The sequence below is a fragment of the Anomaloglossus baeobatrachus genome, chromosome 8 (genome assembly GCF_048569485.1).
Source record: "Anomaloglossus baeobatrachus isolate aAnoBae1 chromosome 8, aAnoBae1.hap1, whole genome shotgun sequence".
NCBI lineage: Eukaryota > Metazoa > Chordata > Amphibia > Anura > Aromobatidae > Anomaloglossus > Anomaloglossus baeobatrachus.
In genome coordinates this window covers 156,185,045-156,200,356 of record NC_134360.1, presented here as the reverse complement: position 1 = coordinate 156,200,356, position 15,312 = coordinate 156,185,045, and the positions used below count along the sequence as shown (strand labels likewise).

Sequence of the window (15,312 nt, the reverse complement as noted above, 5' to 3'; positions counted from 1 at the left end):
GGTTCTCCATTTTCCTCCCACACTCCAAAAGACATACAGATAGGGACTCTAGATTGTGAGCCCCAATGGGGACAGTGTTACCAATGTATGTAAAGCGCTGTGGAATTAATAGTGCTATATAAATGAATAAAATTATTATTATTATTAATATTGTTAACTCTGCCACTACAATACTTTTATACAGTGCTGGCCAAAAGTATTGGCACCCCTGCAATTCTGTCAGATAATACTCAGTTTCTTCTTGAAAATGATTGCAATCACAAATTCTTTGGTGTCATCTTCATTTATTTTGCTTGCAATGAAAAAACACAAAAAAAAAATGAAACAAAAATCAAATCATTGATCATTTCACACAGAACTCCAAAAATGGGCCAGACAAAAGTATTGGCACCCTTAGCCTAATACTTAGTTGCACAACCTTTAGCCAAAATAACTGCGAACAACCACTTCCAGTAACCATCAATGAGTTTCTTACAATGCTCTCCTGGAATTTTAGACCATTCTTCTTTGGCAAACTGCTCCAGGTCCCTGAGATTTGAAGGGGGCCTTCTCCAAACTGCCATTTTGAGATCTCTCCACAGGTGTTCTATGGGATTCAGGTCTGGTCTCATTGCTGGCCACTTTAGTAGTCTCCAGTGCTTTCTCTCAAACCATTTTCTAGTGCTTTCTGAAGTGTGTTTTGGGTCATTGTCCTGCTGGAAGACCCATGACCTCTGAGGAAGACCCAGCTTTGTCACACTGGGCCCTACATTATGCTGCAAAATTTGTTGTTAGTCTTCAGACTTCATAATGCCATGCACACGGTCAAGCAGTCCAGTGCCAGAGGCAGCAAAGCAACCCCAAAACATCAGGGAACCTCCGCCATGTTTGACTGTAAGGACTGTGTTCTTTTCTTTAAATGCCTCTTTTTTTTCCTGTAAACTCTATGTTGATGGCTTTTCCCAAAAAGCTCTACTTTTGTCTCATCTGACCAGAGAACATTCTTCCAAAACGATTTAGGCTTCCTCAGGTAAGTTTTTGCAAACTCCAGCCTGGCTTTTTTATGTCTCGGGGTAAGAAGTGGGGTCTTCTTGGGTATCCTACCATATAGTCCCTTTTCATTCAGATGCCGGCGGATAGTACGGGTTGACACTGTTGTACCCTCGGACAGCAGGGCAGCTTGAACTTGTTTGGATGTTAGTCGAGGTTCTTTATCCACCAACCGCACAATCTTGCGTTGAAATCTCTCGTCAATTTTTCTTTTCCTTCCACATCTAGGGAGGTTAGCCACAGTGGCATGGGCTTTAAACTTCTTGATGACACTGCGCACCATAGACACAGGAACTTTCAGGTCTTTGGAGATGGACTTGTAGCCTTGAGATTGCTCATGCTTCCTCGCAATTTGGATTCTCAAGTCCTCAGACAGTTCTTTGGTCTTCTTTCTTTTCTCCATGCTCAATGTGGTACACACAAGGACACAGGACAGAGGTTGAGAGTACTTTAATCCATGTCAACTGGCTGCAAGTGTGATTTAGTTATTGCCAACCCGTTAGGTGCCACAGGTAAGTTACAGGTACTGTTATTTACACAAATTAGAGAAGCATCAAATGATTTTTCAAACAGTGGCAATACTTTTCTCCACCCCCTTTTTTATGTTTGGTGTGGAATTATATCCAATTTGACAAATAATTTTTTTTTGCATTGAAGACAAATTAAATGAAGATAATAATACCAAAAAATTTGTGATTGCAATCATTTTCAAGAAGAAACTGAGTATTATCTGACAGAATTGCAGGGGTGCCAATACTTTTGGCTAGCACTGTATACTGTCATCTGATAATAACATTCTGTATTGATACAGCCATCCTCCATATATAAAGACAAGCTTTCATAATGTGGCTGCACATGAACATTTTTGGGTAGGAATCTATCAATATGGCACATCTAGGTTTAGCAATCTTTGCCCACTCTTCCTTGCAGTGACAAATTAAATGAATAATAATACCAAAGAATTTGTGATTGCAATCATTTTCAGGAAGAAACTGAGTATTCTCTTGCCAGAATTGCAGGGGTGCCAATACTTTTGGCCATTAAACCACTGAAGTGTTCCTTTATCAGTATGCTTTGGGTCATTGTCTTGTTGGAAGGGGAGCCTCCGTCCCAGTCTCAACTTACTGACAGCAGAGAAAAGTAAGACCTAGCGTCACCTTAAACAGGTGCTCTGGGGTAACTGAACGTAGACAAGAAAAAGGTGAACCCCGGCACACTGTGTAGATCCCCAAAAAGGACGGACACAAGTTCAATTCTCTTTGTCTATTTTTTCTTTATTGTAAGCAAGTGAAAAACGTGCTGTACAATGGTAGAAAGTCCACCTTAAGACGTTTCGGCCTTAGGCCTTCTTCCAGTTGGACAATCAGACCACATAGTCGTATCTGGTAGGAAAGATGGATTGTAGTATTATTAGAGGAATTTCAGAAAATTCGATAAGGGTATCTGCCTTTGATAGGGTCTGGGATCATAATTATGACACAGCAGCTGTGTCAACTGCCACACAAAATCCTGCGTATAAGATTCTAGGGAAGAATCTGTCAGTTTATAAGAAAACTGTGTGGACTGTCACTATAGACCTGTATACGGTTGTAAAATGGGGTCTGTCAGCATTATAATGGAAAACAGGCAATGTAGTGATACACGGCTATAGTAGTATGAATCTCTTATTATGGGAGCATAACCGGTTCTAAGATCAATGAGATCATGTTACTAAACGTCTTAATTGTTATGGGTCAGCCCCAATGCTCAGGAGAGGACCAAGGATCTGGCTATGGGAGCCGTAGGAATAGGGAAGTTCCTGTGGGACAGGTATTCCTCTGAGTGCCAGTGATCGTGCGCGCCGTGCATCCTGTGCCACAGGACTTTTGCAAGCATTGTATTTGGGAGATTTGTTGCAGAAATTTCTGAAACTGAAAATCTAATCCATTTGTCAGAATAGGTTGTTTTTGCACCTCATGAAGGGATTTCTGCAAATTCTATATAGTGAATAGGACAGTCGCAGAAATTTCTTTATCAGGTCTTCCAAGTTGACATGTGAAGGATCCTGCACCACAAATCCATCACAATTTTATAAATGTGGATGAGATGTTAAAAATTCTCATCTACATGTTATGGAGAAGATTTGGAGAAGACTTGGGGGCATAAAAAAAAATGGCCATTTCCCACATGAAGCCCTTTAAGCTCGACTTGATTCCTCATCGACACCACAAGTTTGCGATCATGGCATACTGATGGCCGAATAATGGCCGCAGGGTCACCCAGCTATGATCCTGCCACGCCTCCTTCCTGTGTGAGATTGACAGATCGAATACCTTGCAATGCAAAAGCATTGCAGGGTATTAGGTCACATGCACACTTTGAGTATTTCAGTTTTTACCTCAGTATTTGTAAACTAAAACTAGGAGTGGGTAAAACAAAAATCCAGAAGTGGTGCCCGTGTTTCTACTATACTTTTTCCTGTTATTATTTCACTCCTGGTTTTGGCTTGCAGATACTGAGGTAAAAAAAATAATCACAAAATACTCTGACATCATATATATGTTTTGAGGGCATCAAAGTTCAAAAATTCATAATTTTTTCATCATTTTCGTCAAATTTTAGATATGATTTGCTTTTATTTATGAAAATATGAACCTATATTTACTAATATTATCATATGCTAATGAGCGCATATACATTTTTAGTGTATAGTCCCTTTTTCTGACATTTATCTATTTGCAGGTTGCATGTTATGGGGCCAGCACAACGTTCGGTCAGGCTCTTATGCTCAGAAACAATCGAGAAGCCCCCCAGGGGAGGCTGCCACCTGCAGAACCACAGAGACCTTATGGAAATAATATTGAATATCTGCCTCAGCCGCCCCCCTATCCAGGACCAGGATATCCACCAGTTTATCTACAAAATTCAGGTTATTCCCGAAATCAGAGGCCAGAGAACTTGCAAGCAATCGATGTTTCACATGACAGGCATAATATGCATTTGGCAAATGTAAGTTTTTACAGTTATTAGCAATATCTCCTATGTAGAGTAATAACCCCGACTCTCCAACATTGGGACAATGTTTTATTACGCACAGTGTGCGCTCGTCATTAGGCTCGTTGGTAAAAATTGTGCCAAATTTTCTAAATTACACAAACCTCTTAATAAATTTCATATCATAAAAATGTCATAAAATATCATTAAAATATTTAACAGGTAAATATAATGTGAAGGTCAGAAGTGAATTACCTTACACCTTATTGAGTGTCTACTGTAGTAGGTGTAATAATAATATTAGCAAATACCTGCAATTAGAAATGTAGTATAGTTCTCCTGATTATAGCCATGTCTTTTACCTCATGTGCAAGGCATTGCAGCTTAGGTATCCATGGTTACGACCACAAGCAACTAACTGTCAATATATGAGTGGACGACACTATGGATACCGGAGCTGCAATGCCCTGCACATGAGTTAAGTGACATAGCTACATCAGGAGAACTATATTACATTTCTAATTGGAGGTATTTCCTAATATTATTATTACAGCTACTACATATTGGGATAGGATCTTGGAGATGGGAATACCCCTTTAAAATGAAATCACCTGCTATGCCTACTCACTGAAATCGCCATGATCTTCTGATCTATTCCGCCACTCTCTTTTGCCTGACTAGGTCTGTGACCCAAATTGTTGCGCTCACAAGGAAATATATTCATAAATGCAGTGTGTCTTTATGGATTTTTGTGTGCTATTCCATCTTTTTATGTTCTGAAAAATAGAAGAAAAAAAAATGAACACAAAAACGGATACTCTCCTTACAGACTGGCTGCGCTCCTTATACTTGAGCATGGTGACCCCCACCGCTCACCGGGGATCCGCATCTAATGTATTGGTCGTGTGAACACTGGAGTCAATGTGCCCAGATGAAATATAGCTGATCAGCGACTCACTGCTCCTGCACTTGCATTGTAAAAATAAAGCCTTGTTGTGTGTAAACTTGTCACACAAAAGAGGACACTCACATGCCTTATGTTTGCCCCATAGAAAACTATACATATATTAAAGTATATATATGTGTGTGTGTATGTGTGTGTGTGTATGCGTGTATGTGTATTTATGTATGTGTATGTATATGTATATATATGTGTGTATATATATATATATATATATATATATATATATATATATATATATATATATATATATATAAAATATACATATATAATATATAATTCTGTGTGTCTGTATGCACATCTGACATATGGGAGAATTGTCATGTGGACAAAGCCTAACGGCATCGATGATAAGACCAGGTTCACACCATGTTGTTTCACCCTGTTAGTACCTCCTGTTTTTTATCTTTTGAAAAAAAGACTTAAAAACCCCATCAAACAGGGTGGTGTAACAAGATGCTTCATGTAGCATCCAGGTGCCATAGAGATGGTCTCCACCATAAACTTACCGTCAGGCCCCAATTGTTCACCTGCAGAGAAAAATACCACTGTTTCGATTTGTCCAGTTGAAAAGCTGGTTCCTGATGGAAATATATCAAAGGATACTAAGGCCACCTGTTAATATGTAATGGCACAGCCTGTTCAACTGTTTCATTACAGCTATCAATCTATCTTGGAATACATCGCAGCATGGCTGCTGTAGTCTGTACTTGCGGTGGTATTCCCCCCTAGAGACTGTCTGCAATAAGCCAGCCGTGAAGGCCAGTGTGTATACCAGTATGAGCTCAGGTGATGTCATATCATTTATACTCTTTATAGATACCTCATTTTGTAGCATTTGAAACATTATTATATTTTGTAGTTTACAGACGTGGACTTTCCATTAAGAGATGAGTATGGTGGACAGAGAAATGAAGAGTTTATAAAGCGGAGTACAGAAGAAACTGCAGGAGTTACAGAGCAGAGCAGCGAGAGAACGCATCAAAGAAAAGAAGAGCTGCCCAAGGAGAGATCGTATAGTCCGCAGTTAAGGAGGAAGGAGCCAACGCTGGAAAGTTTTGCTGGTCAACTACAAAGGAAAGAAGAACCGATAGAACAGAAATCTGTCACCGAACATCACAGGAAACCTGAAAATATTCATACAACGCAAAGTAACACTGAGCTTTTACATGAGAGATCATCTGCTCAAGAACACAAAGAAGTGGAGACTGTGGAGCACAATTCTTATGGTGATCATGAAAGGAAAGAAGAGACTCTGCCTGATCCAGCTCCTCCTCAACCGCAACGGAGAAAAGACTCGAAGGAGGAGAAATCTCACAAAGAAGCGGCATGGAAGGAAAGGCCTGACAAATCATTGGAGCGGAAAGGTAAAAAAAGACCAAATTGAGGTGTTCCAGTAATGTAAGCCTATTTAAGAGTATTTGTATCTCAGCACTTGTTGGCATACCACCGCTACAATATGCCATCACTTAAAGGGAACTTGGGGTTTTGGACACTAAGCTAACGTCATCTAAAGCATCTGAATTGTTTCATTATGTCCATACCTTTTGTTTTAGAAGTCTGGTTTTCCTTTTTTCTAAAAACCCATTGGGAATGTTTATGCAGATGAGCTTGCAAGTGCAGGGGGTTTAGCCGTGCACTTGCAGCTCTCCGGCCTCTTTTTTTTTTTTTTCCTCTTGTCAGTGACTGACAAGTTACTCTTCTTTGTGACCTACTTCACCGCAATGATCTGGTGCATATGTGATAGTTCATGTCCCTCTCAGCTGATTTATGACCACATCAAAGTTCAACTTTCATCCGGTTTGGGTTCATGAGATACAGAGGTGTTCAGAAAAGAACAGATAAGAGTCACTTCACCGTCAGAAGGAGCTCACTACTGTTTTCCTGTAAAATGCGTTAAATGAGAATCCAAGAGCCAAACTGCACAAAGTTTTCAACACAATTTAAATTTGTGTATTTTGGCTTTAAGAATTATTTTTACATTTATTTTTTTTTTTAAAATGTCCCTGAAGGTGTCACTATCTTTTTAAGGCGCCACTCCAGTGATTTTTCTGTTTTTAGCTCTGAAGTGGCGCTTTAAATGTAAGTCCCCGTCCCCTGTTATATACTTGCCTACTGGCAGCTTCATTGTTTTTTGGTGCCGCTCCCGTCTTATGGCTCCATCTTGTGCCTGCAACTTCTGACTGGCTGGAAGTAAGAGGTTACATCTTAAGCTCCAAATTCATCTCTATGAGAGCCAGAATGAGGCCAGAACGAGGCTCTCATAGAGATGTATTGAGTTGTGACTTCTGGCGCGCTCCATGAAACACCGGAGCTGCCGGCAGGCCACATATTACAGGAGACCGACCAGAGCAACGCTGAAAACATGAAGATGGCGGCAAGTGAGTATAAAACAGGGGGCTTGCATTTAAGGCACCATTCCAGTGGTGCAATAAAAAAAACAAAATACTGGAGTGGTGCTTGAAGCTTGGACATTTGATTTATCTTTATTCTTGTAGAATTCTATCGGAACTGTACAGTTATTTAAAGCATCCCAGCACCAAGTCACATATGTTAGCCTGCAGACAGATTCCTGCCTAAAGTTGCATTAACAGAACGATTGTCCTTCCACCACCCATAGAGATCTTTCTATACTGTACAATAAAGGTGTCTCAGGAACTATGTATTGACAATAGACACGAAACAAGTAGGGCTTAGACCACTTGCCTAAGTTTAGTTTCTCTTTCACTTGTGTTGCAGATTTCAGTTTTTAGTAGAATTATTCAACACCATTTGTGGGAGAATTAAAGGGATTGTCTACTACTTGGGCAACTGCATCTGAAATGCTGTGGTCCTCAGAGTAAAATAAAACCTTATACTTGTATCCTGCATTGGTGCCATTCACCTGGTGCTCGTGTGATATTATTATGCCGTGAGGTCTGCAGCCAGACAGCCACTCAGTTTGTTATCCAAAATTGGATGCTGTCACGCACCAGGAGACTCGGTGCTGACATTGCGGGAAAGCGCAGCTGTGGGAGCTGAGGACAAGTATTTACTCGGGAGACTACAGCAATTAAGAAGGGATTGTCCAAGTGGTGGTCAAGCCCTTTCACTGTTTACGTGGAACATACAATTACCAGTATCTTGCATTATGCCTAGTATATGGAGGATTAAGGTACCGTCACACTAAGCAACATCGCTAGCAACATCGCTGCTGAGGCACAACTTGCTAGCGATGTTGCTGTGTGTGACATCCAGCAACAACCTGGCCCCTGCTGTGAGGTCGCTGGTTGTTGCTGAATGTCCTGGACCATTTTTTAGTTGTTGCTCTCCCGCTGTGAAGCACACATCGCTGTGTGTGACAGCGACAGAGCAACAACTGAATGTGCAGGGAGCTGGCTTCTGCGGACGCTGGTAACCAATGTAAATATCGGGTAACCAAGAAGCCCTTCCCTTGGTTACCCGATATTTACCTTCGTTACCAGCGTCCGCCGCTCTTAGCTGTCAGTGCGAGCTCCTGCTCCCTGCACACGTAGCTGGAGAACACATCGGGTAATTAACCCGATGTGTACTGTGGCTAGGAGTACAGGGAACAGGGAGCCGGCACTGGCAGTGTGAGAACGGCGGACGCTGGTAACGAAGGTAAATATCGGGTAACCAAGGGAAGGGCTTCTTGGTTACCCGATGTTTACCGTGGTTACCAGCGTCCGCAGAAGCCGGCTCCCTGCTGCCTGCACACGTAGCAGAGTACACATCGGGTAATTAACCCGATGTGTACTGTGGCTACGTGTGCAGGGAGCCAGCGCTAAGCGGTGTGCGCTGGTAACCAAGCTAAATATGGGGTTGGTTACCCGATATTTACCTTAGTTACCAAGCGCAGCATGCTTCCACGTGTAGCGACGCTCCAGCGATCCCTGCCAGGTCAGGTTGCTGGTGGGATCGCTGGAGCGTCGCTTAGTGTGACATCTCACCAGCGACCTCCTAGCAACTTACCAGCGATCCCTATCAGGTTGTATCGTTGTTGGGATCGCTGGTAAGTTGTTTAGTGTGACTGGGCCTTTAGAAGAAAAACTAAGACACATAAAGCAAAGAGGTCCCACAGTACAGTCTACAGGAACTTTTCACATTAGCAAATTTCAATAATTCACACAGAGCAAACTGCTGTCCCTCCACCACAGCTGAAGATTGGCTTCAAGACCTTGATGTGAAAATTGTTCGAGTAGAGAGTGGAGCCATTTGAAGTTTGGTTCAGCCGGACTTTAGATAAAGTTCTGTTCGGGACCCGGACTTGGCCTGAGCCCCAATGAAAGTCAGTAATAGGGCAGATCAGCTCTCTGCCCATATGCAGCCAGCCATAAACATTACTTCTGGGAAAGGGAGGGTGTTTTTTCTTTTTTTGTACACAGTACATCCCATAACGCTGATTTTACCCCCCCAGTTCGAGCTATTCAAACACTGAAAGCGGTTTGCACTACGCGAAGCACCACGCATAGCGGAGCAGAGTGATGCTCGATTTGTTTTGTTTGTAAACATAAAGCACCCAAACTCCAAATCTGAACACTGATTTTTTTTGTAAAGTCTGCGTTCATTATGAACACTGAACATTAGGCTGGGGCCACACAAGCGTATGGCATGCGATGCAATATGCTAAAGACCCTCTGCTCCTGCTCTTCTGCGAGCGTGAGCCAAGTGTTATTACGGTATACTGTAATGCAATCCTGCGATCAGATCACAGCTGAGGAGGAGAGGGAGGGACTAATCTCCTCCATTATCAGCTGATGTGATTATCGCACTGCACTCCGGTGTCATCCGAGTGCAGTGTGATGTTTCACTCGCACCCATAGGCTTGTATGGAAGCGTGTGAATACGGATCGGATTACACCCGCAGCATGCTGCGAGTGTTTTCTCTTTTCGATTTGGGCTGAGAAAAAAAAATCTCAGATAAGAACGATGCCATAGAGTAACATTGGTCCGAATGAAATGCCATTTTTTATTTATTTATTTTTTTGTTTGTTTTTTTAAATCACATTCCATTCGGCTCGTTTTACTCGCCGTGTGTCCTTACCCGTACTGTTCATGTTCACTCATCCCTATTAAAGAGGCATACTAATGGACATGTATCTAAACTGGTTCTGAGGAAAAGTGGAATCAGGTCTTTGCTTTGAAAAATAAGAACGGAAATTGGATAGGGCGCCAATAACAGTTACACTTTCCCTCTGTGTTTGATATCAACACCAACGAGTATTATGACCATGTAAAGGAAAAAGTGGGACTAAAATTGATCAATACTTATGATGTCAACCAAGCAATTCATGGGTTAAAAAAAATATATATATAATGTAAATCGAATGCAACCACATATTTATCGGACAAGGAAATCTAAAAACACAGTCATTCCAAAATATCTACACAGCTTTAGACAAACATCTAGACGAAAACACTTTCCTACTCCTTTATTGTTCGGGTGTTGTGCGCCTTTTTATTTCCTGCTACTACATTTCTCCCACACTTGAGCATGACGTGACTGCCATCTCTATAACTCGGCTCTCTCTACATAGATGTCAGTGGGCGGGTGCACACAGCAGACCCCATCCCACAGTGGCGAAAATGTAAAACTGGCAGTTAGCGATGCTACGTCATGGAGCCTGAGAGGACTGAGGTAATTATATACGGTATCTCACATTATCCAAGCCTCATCATCACTGTATAACGGCCGTCCATCCATCAACCTACTGCTATGTAATATATATGGCTCCCTTACTTTATTCCTTCTAATACATCAGCTGATGCAGCACTTCTTTTTAATGTGGAAGGGAAAGCTTCATCTCGGTTACGACGTAGGGACCACCTCAGTGTCCTAGTGGCATGGTGTGCTGCCTGCTCTAAATAAGCTAGATCCAAAAAAGATTAATCTGTTGCTTGACTTTTTTTTGTTTTTGTTATAGATATGTTTAAAGGGGATTCTTCAGAAGAGAACGCTGATGGAGAAGTGAGTAAAGTCGGTCAAATATAATACTCATTTGTCAACAGTGAAAATGATTTCCTATAGTGGATATACATGACCTTTTATTGTGTGTGTGTGTCTCTACACCAGTGGTCCCCAATGGTTCCTTTCTTTGAGAGCCACATCCAGTTCTTAGAGATGGTTGCGAGCCACATCCAGCTCCCACCCACAATACTGGCACCCAGAACCCATATTACCAGTCTAATGATAGCCAAAGCTTCCCCCCAGAAATTGCACCATGGTATTCTTACATCCTGGGGTTCCCATCTTACCACCATTGGGTTTTCTCACATCAGGTGCTCACACTGCAGTATTACACACTATGGCAGTATCATGCCATCTCTCCACCCCATACGCCCAGTATATGGGCATCCAGATCTGCTCTTCTGTGAGGGAAAAAGTCACTTTGCGGAGGCCTGGTGCTAATGTGCAAAGCTAGCCTTGGAAGAAGCTTTCTGCGAAACACGTGTTGGGGTATTTTTACCCTCAGGTTAATATCTTTGTGTAGGTGTGTGTCTCTTGTGGGCTTATTACTTTGCGTTTATGATTGGCTTCAATGGCCGGCTTGGTCACCTTTTAAAGGTTTACAATCCTGTTGATACTGCAGCTATGGCCCCTTTGGCTTGCTATAACATCTGCCATATATTGCAGCATTGGGAATGAGGTTTTCATATGTTTAGCCCCGATGTTGAAAAAGTGCATTTTGGCATAAATTGTTTATATATTTTCTTTATCTCCACATGTCTGGTTGAGATCTTGTTCCCTTCCTTAGGATTGCTGGTACTTGGGGAATTATCTCTGTGGCTTTACCACTTGATATATTCATGATTGATTTTTATGATCATTGTGGTTACATCTTATAGGATTACAATCCTGTTGATACTATAGATATGCCCTTCTGATTTCCCCTGATACTTGCCACATGTTGTAGCAATAGGAATGGGGCTCTCACATGTTTAGTCTCCAGTGAAGAAAAAGTTCCGTTAGGCATGAATTGACTGTATATTCCTCATCCCTATATGTTCCCCTTGGGACATTATTTTCATCTAGCTAAGACTATTGGTTTTCTCTAAGAAATATTCTATTATTGAAAATATTTTTCATCTGATCTTTTGGTGCACCATCTCATATGGTTTTTTGACACACGGCTACTGTGCACTTATGCTATTTATTGTCCTAATATTCTGTCTACCTGAGGGTATTTGAATGTGTCCTTATCATTGTTTGTTCCTATATGTTTGTTTTAATCAAATTTTCAATAAAAAATATATATTTTTATCTGGCTTGTTCACTCACATCTTTATAGGTTTTCATTATTGAATGAGTGGAGCTACCATTTATATTTTGGTCATTTAATTGGTTCTCAAATATAATACTCATTTGTCAACAGTGAAAATGATTTCCTATAGTGGATATACATGACCTTTTATTGTGTATGTGTGTCTCTACACCAGTGGTCCCCAATGGTTCCTTTCTTTGAGAGCCACATCCAGTTCTTAGAGATGGTTGCGAGCCACATCCAGCTCCCACCCACAATACTGGCACCCAGAACCCATATTACCAGTCTAATGATAGCCAAAGCTTCCCCCCAGAAATTGCACCATGGTATTCTTACATCCTGGGGTTCCCATCTTACCACCATTGGGTTTTCTCACATCAGGTGCTCATACTGCAGTATTACACACTATGGCAGTATCATGCCATCTCTCCACCCCATACGCCCAGTATATGGGCATCCAGATCTGCTCTTCTGTGAGGGAAAAAGTCACTTTGCGGAGGCCTGGTGCTAATGTGCAAAGCTAGCAGTCACCCAGGAGCCGCACATCACAGGTCTGCGAGCCACAGGCTGGGGACTTCTGCTCTCTGCCTTTATTGCACATTAAATTCTTTCAAAAGTGTTTTCTACATGTTGTCCATGTTTCTTCTGGCATGTTATTAATAGGGCAGTAATCACTGCATGTAACGAGCGTGGGAACCATGCTTACCCTTATATTTTCTTATTCTTTCAGGAAGAGGCTACAGGCAGTGAATCACCGATCAGACATCGTACCACACAGCCATCATAGTCTTGTCTCTGGCTATAAGACTGGACGCTCCTTCAGACATTGTACGGCCAACTACCGGTCTGTGAGGACAGGGCGCTGCACTGTGATTTGAAGGAGAAAAGGGTTTTTTTTGTCCTGCTTCAGCCACTTATAATTAATCATTTTATCATACTGCTATTTGCATATTTGCAAAGATTCAAAGGAATAAACTTTTATATTGGTCAATTCAGAATATACTCAGGCTAAAGTGGCCGATGACGACAATGCTGTCAATGAGGGAGACGTCAGTCCTTACACATCTCCACCATGGCAAATAAGAGCTTGAGATGACTTTTTCTCTTCCATAGAAGTCATATGTTAGATCCTTGTGTTTTCCACATGTCGTCAGGATGTTGGGAGTTTGGATGCTTGTTCCTCCCCACTGTTCAGTGTCACATATCTCGTTAGGATGTTCATCACTACATTAATTGTACATCTATTTGGTACAGGAGTCACAAGAAGAAACAAGTCTTGAAGAGCTGCAGCTCACGAATATCACTTTCTAAGGTCTCATTCACATTGCAGTTTTTCTCATACAGAAGCTATCTGCATTTTTAACAGATAGACTATCATAGATATGAGTACTAAGGGGTACATCACATAACATTTTTTATTTCTCAGACTGATTGGGCCCCCACTAAGGAACAGAGACATCCAAGTGTCGGAGCAATCTTGCCAGTGCAAGTCTATGGATCCTTTAAAAAAAAGATAGCAGCCAAGTAAGTCTGTTTGCTGTCAGTTTTTCACAAACTGTTTAATAGGAAAAGCTTCAGAACACTCCCATCAGTTTTATTTTTCTTCATCCAAAAAAACTGCTAAAGCTCTGACCAAACTCTTCTACCACTGAATAAACACGCTGATGAAACCACGATCAATTTTTGTGTACATGAAAAAAAAAAGATGTGTGAATGAGCCCTAGTAATGAGATTTTGTTCTTTTTTTTGTAACAATTGAGAGTATTTCTACTAAAGGCACATTATGTATAATACAATCCATACAAGTAGTAACCTGGATTCGGTACGAGCTCAAAATGTATCTTTTGTTATTACAGTAAACTGAGTATTCAGTAAGGGTCAGCTGCTCGTGGTGGCCGTAGGACTCCTATTTTCATCTTCTTAGTATACAAGTAGTTTTTATTGCTGTATAGAGTTGAGCGAGTACCTAACTATTTGCACTCGCTATACTCATAATGAGTACTGTCTAATACTCGCATATTCATTCCGAATAGGGTGTGGAATGCAAATCAATGGGGGGAAAACTCGCAAAGTAACGAGTAACCCTAATGCCGTACTATTTGCTACTCGCACGAATAGTACAGCATTCGGGTTACTCGTTACTTTGCGAGTTTTTCCCCATTGACTTGCATTGCACATGCTATTTGGAATGAATACGCGAGTATTAGACAGTACTTGTTATGAGTATAGCGAGTATAAATAGTTAGGTATTCGCTTAACTCTATTGCTGTATCTTGCAAGTAATAGGAGCAGAGCCCCAACTAAATATATAGTATATTAACCCCTTAACGACTGCCGATACGCCTTTTAACGGCGACAAATTAGGGTACTTCTTACGATCCGCCGCTTTTTACCGGCGGTCGGAAAAAAGGGTTTAGCGCCCCCCAGAGTCAGAGAATTTCCGGGGTCTCAGCTGCCGGTGGTAGCTGAGACCCCGGAGATTACGCTTCGGGCTGTTTTTTTCATTTAAAGGTACAGTGATCGCCGTTATTAACCGAATAACGGAAAGCATGTACCATCAAAATGAAATGCTGGTTTTTAATGGTTTCTCTCACATTTGACGTGATCTTACAGTCAAATGTGAGAGAACTGTCCTTGTCCGGTCCCTCTCGGTCCCCCCCGCCCCCGGTACCTGGGTCTCATTACCGAGTTCCCACGGCATTCCCCCGACCCCCTCCTTCTCGTGTCCTTGTAACATGGCGGGCGCATGCACAGTTCGACCGCCGAAGTCTGCCTCTTTCCACCTAGCAACGTCGGGAATTAATTTCATTGGTTCCTGACATTTGATCACTGTGGTTGACCCTATCACCGTGATCAAATACCCAAAATATTTTGGAAATGGCAGCATTTGGGTCTGCCTCCCTCTTCTCTCCCTTGTAGTTGATCTGGGAGAGAAGAGAGAGAGACTACATTTGCTGCTGCTTCTTGTCAGAAAAAAAAACAAAACAATTTTTATTATAAATCACTCATCCTCATCCCCAATATCCTCACCCAAAATATCCTCCCCCCAAATATCCTCATCACCTCCATCAGAATCCCCCCTTAGTT

The 15,312-nt window shown here is 41.7% G+C and overlaps 1 protein-coding gene across 3 annotated transcripts in view; it reads left to right on the top strand.

Annotated features, from left to right (window-relative positions):
- CLCC1 (chloride channel CLIC like 1) overlaps window positions 1-14,200 on the top strand; it is a 72,494-nt gene extending 58,294 nt beyond the window's left edge. For 2 of the 3 annotated variants that reach the window (XM_075322047.1, XM_075322048.1), the window contains exons 10-13: window positions 3,751-4,017; window positions 5,826-6,330; window positions 10,888-10,931; window positions 12,956-14,200. In XM_075322047.1, the coding sequence (XP_075178162.1) occupies window positions 3,751-4,017; window positions 5,826-6,330; window positions 10,888-10,931; window positions 12,956-13,012 (873 nt within the window). In that variant the 3' untranslated portion in view covers window positions 13,013-14,200. Of the gene's footprint in view, window positions 1-3,750; window positions 4,018-5,825; window positions 6,331-10,500; window positions 10,602-10,887; window positions 10,932-12,955 lie in introns of all 3 variants that reach the window. The other variant, XR_012725112.1, reaches the window with a different exon arrangement.
- Window positions 14,201-15,312: the final 1,112 nt, after the last annotated feature.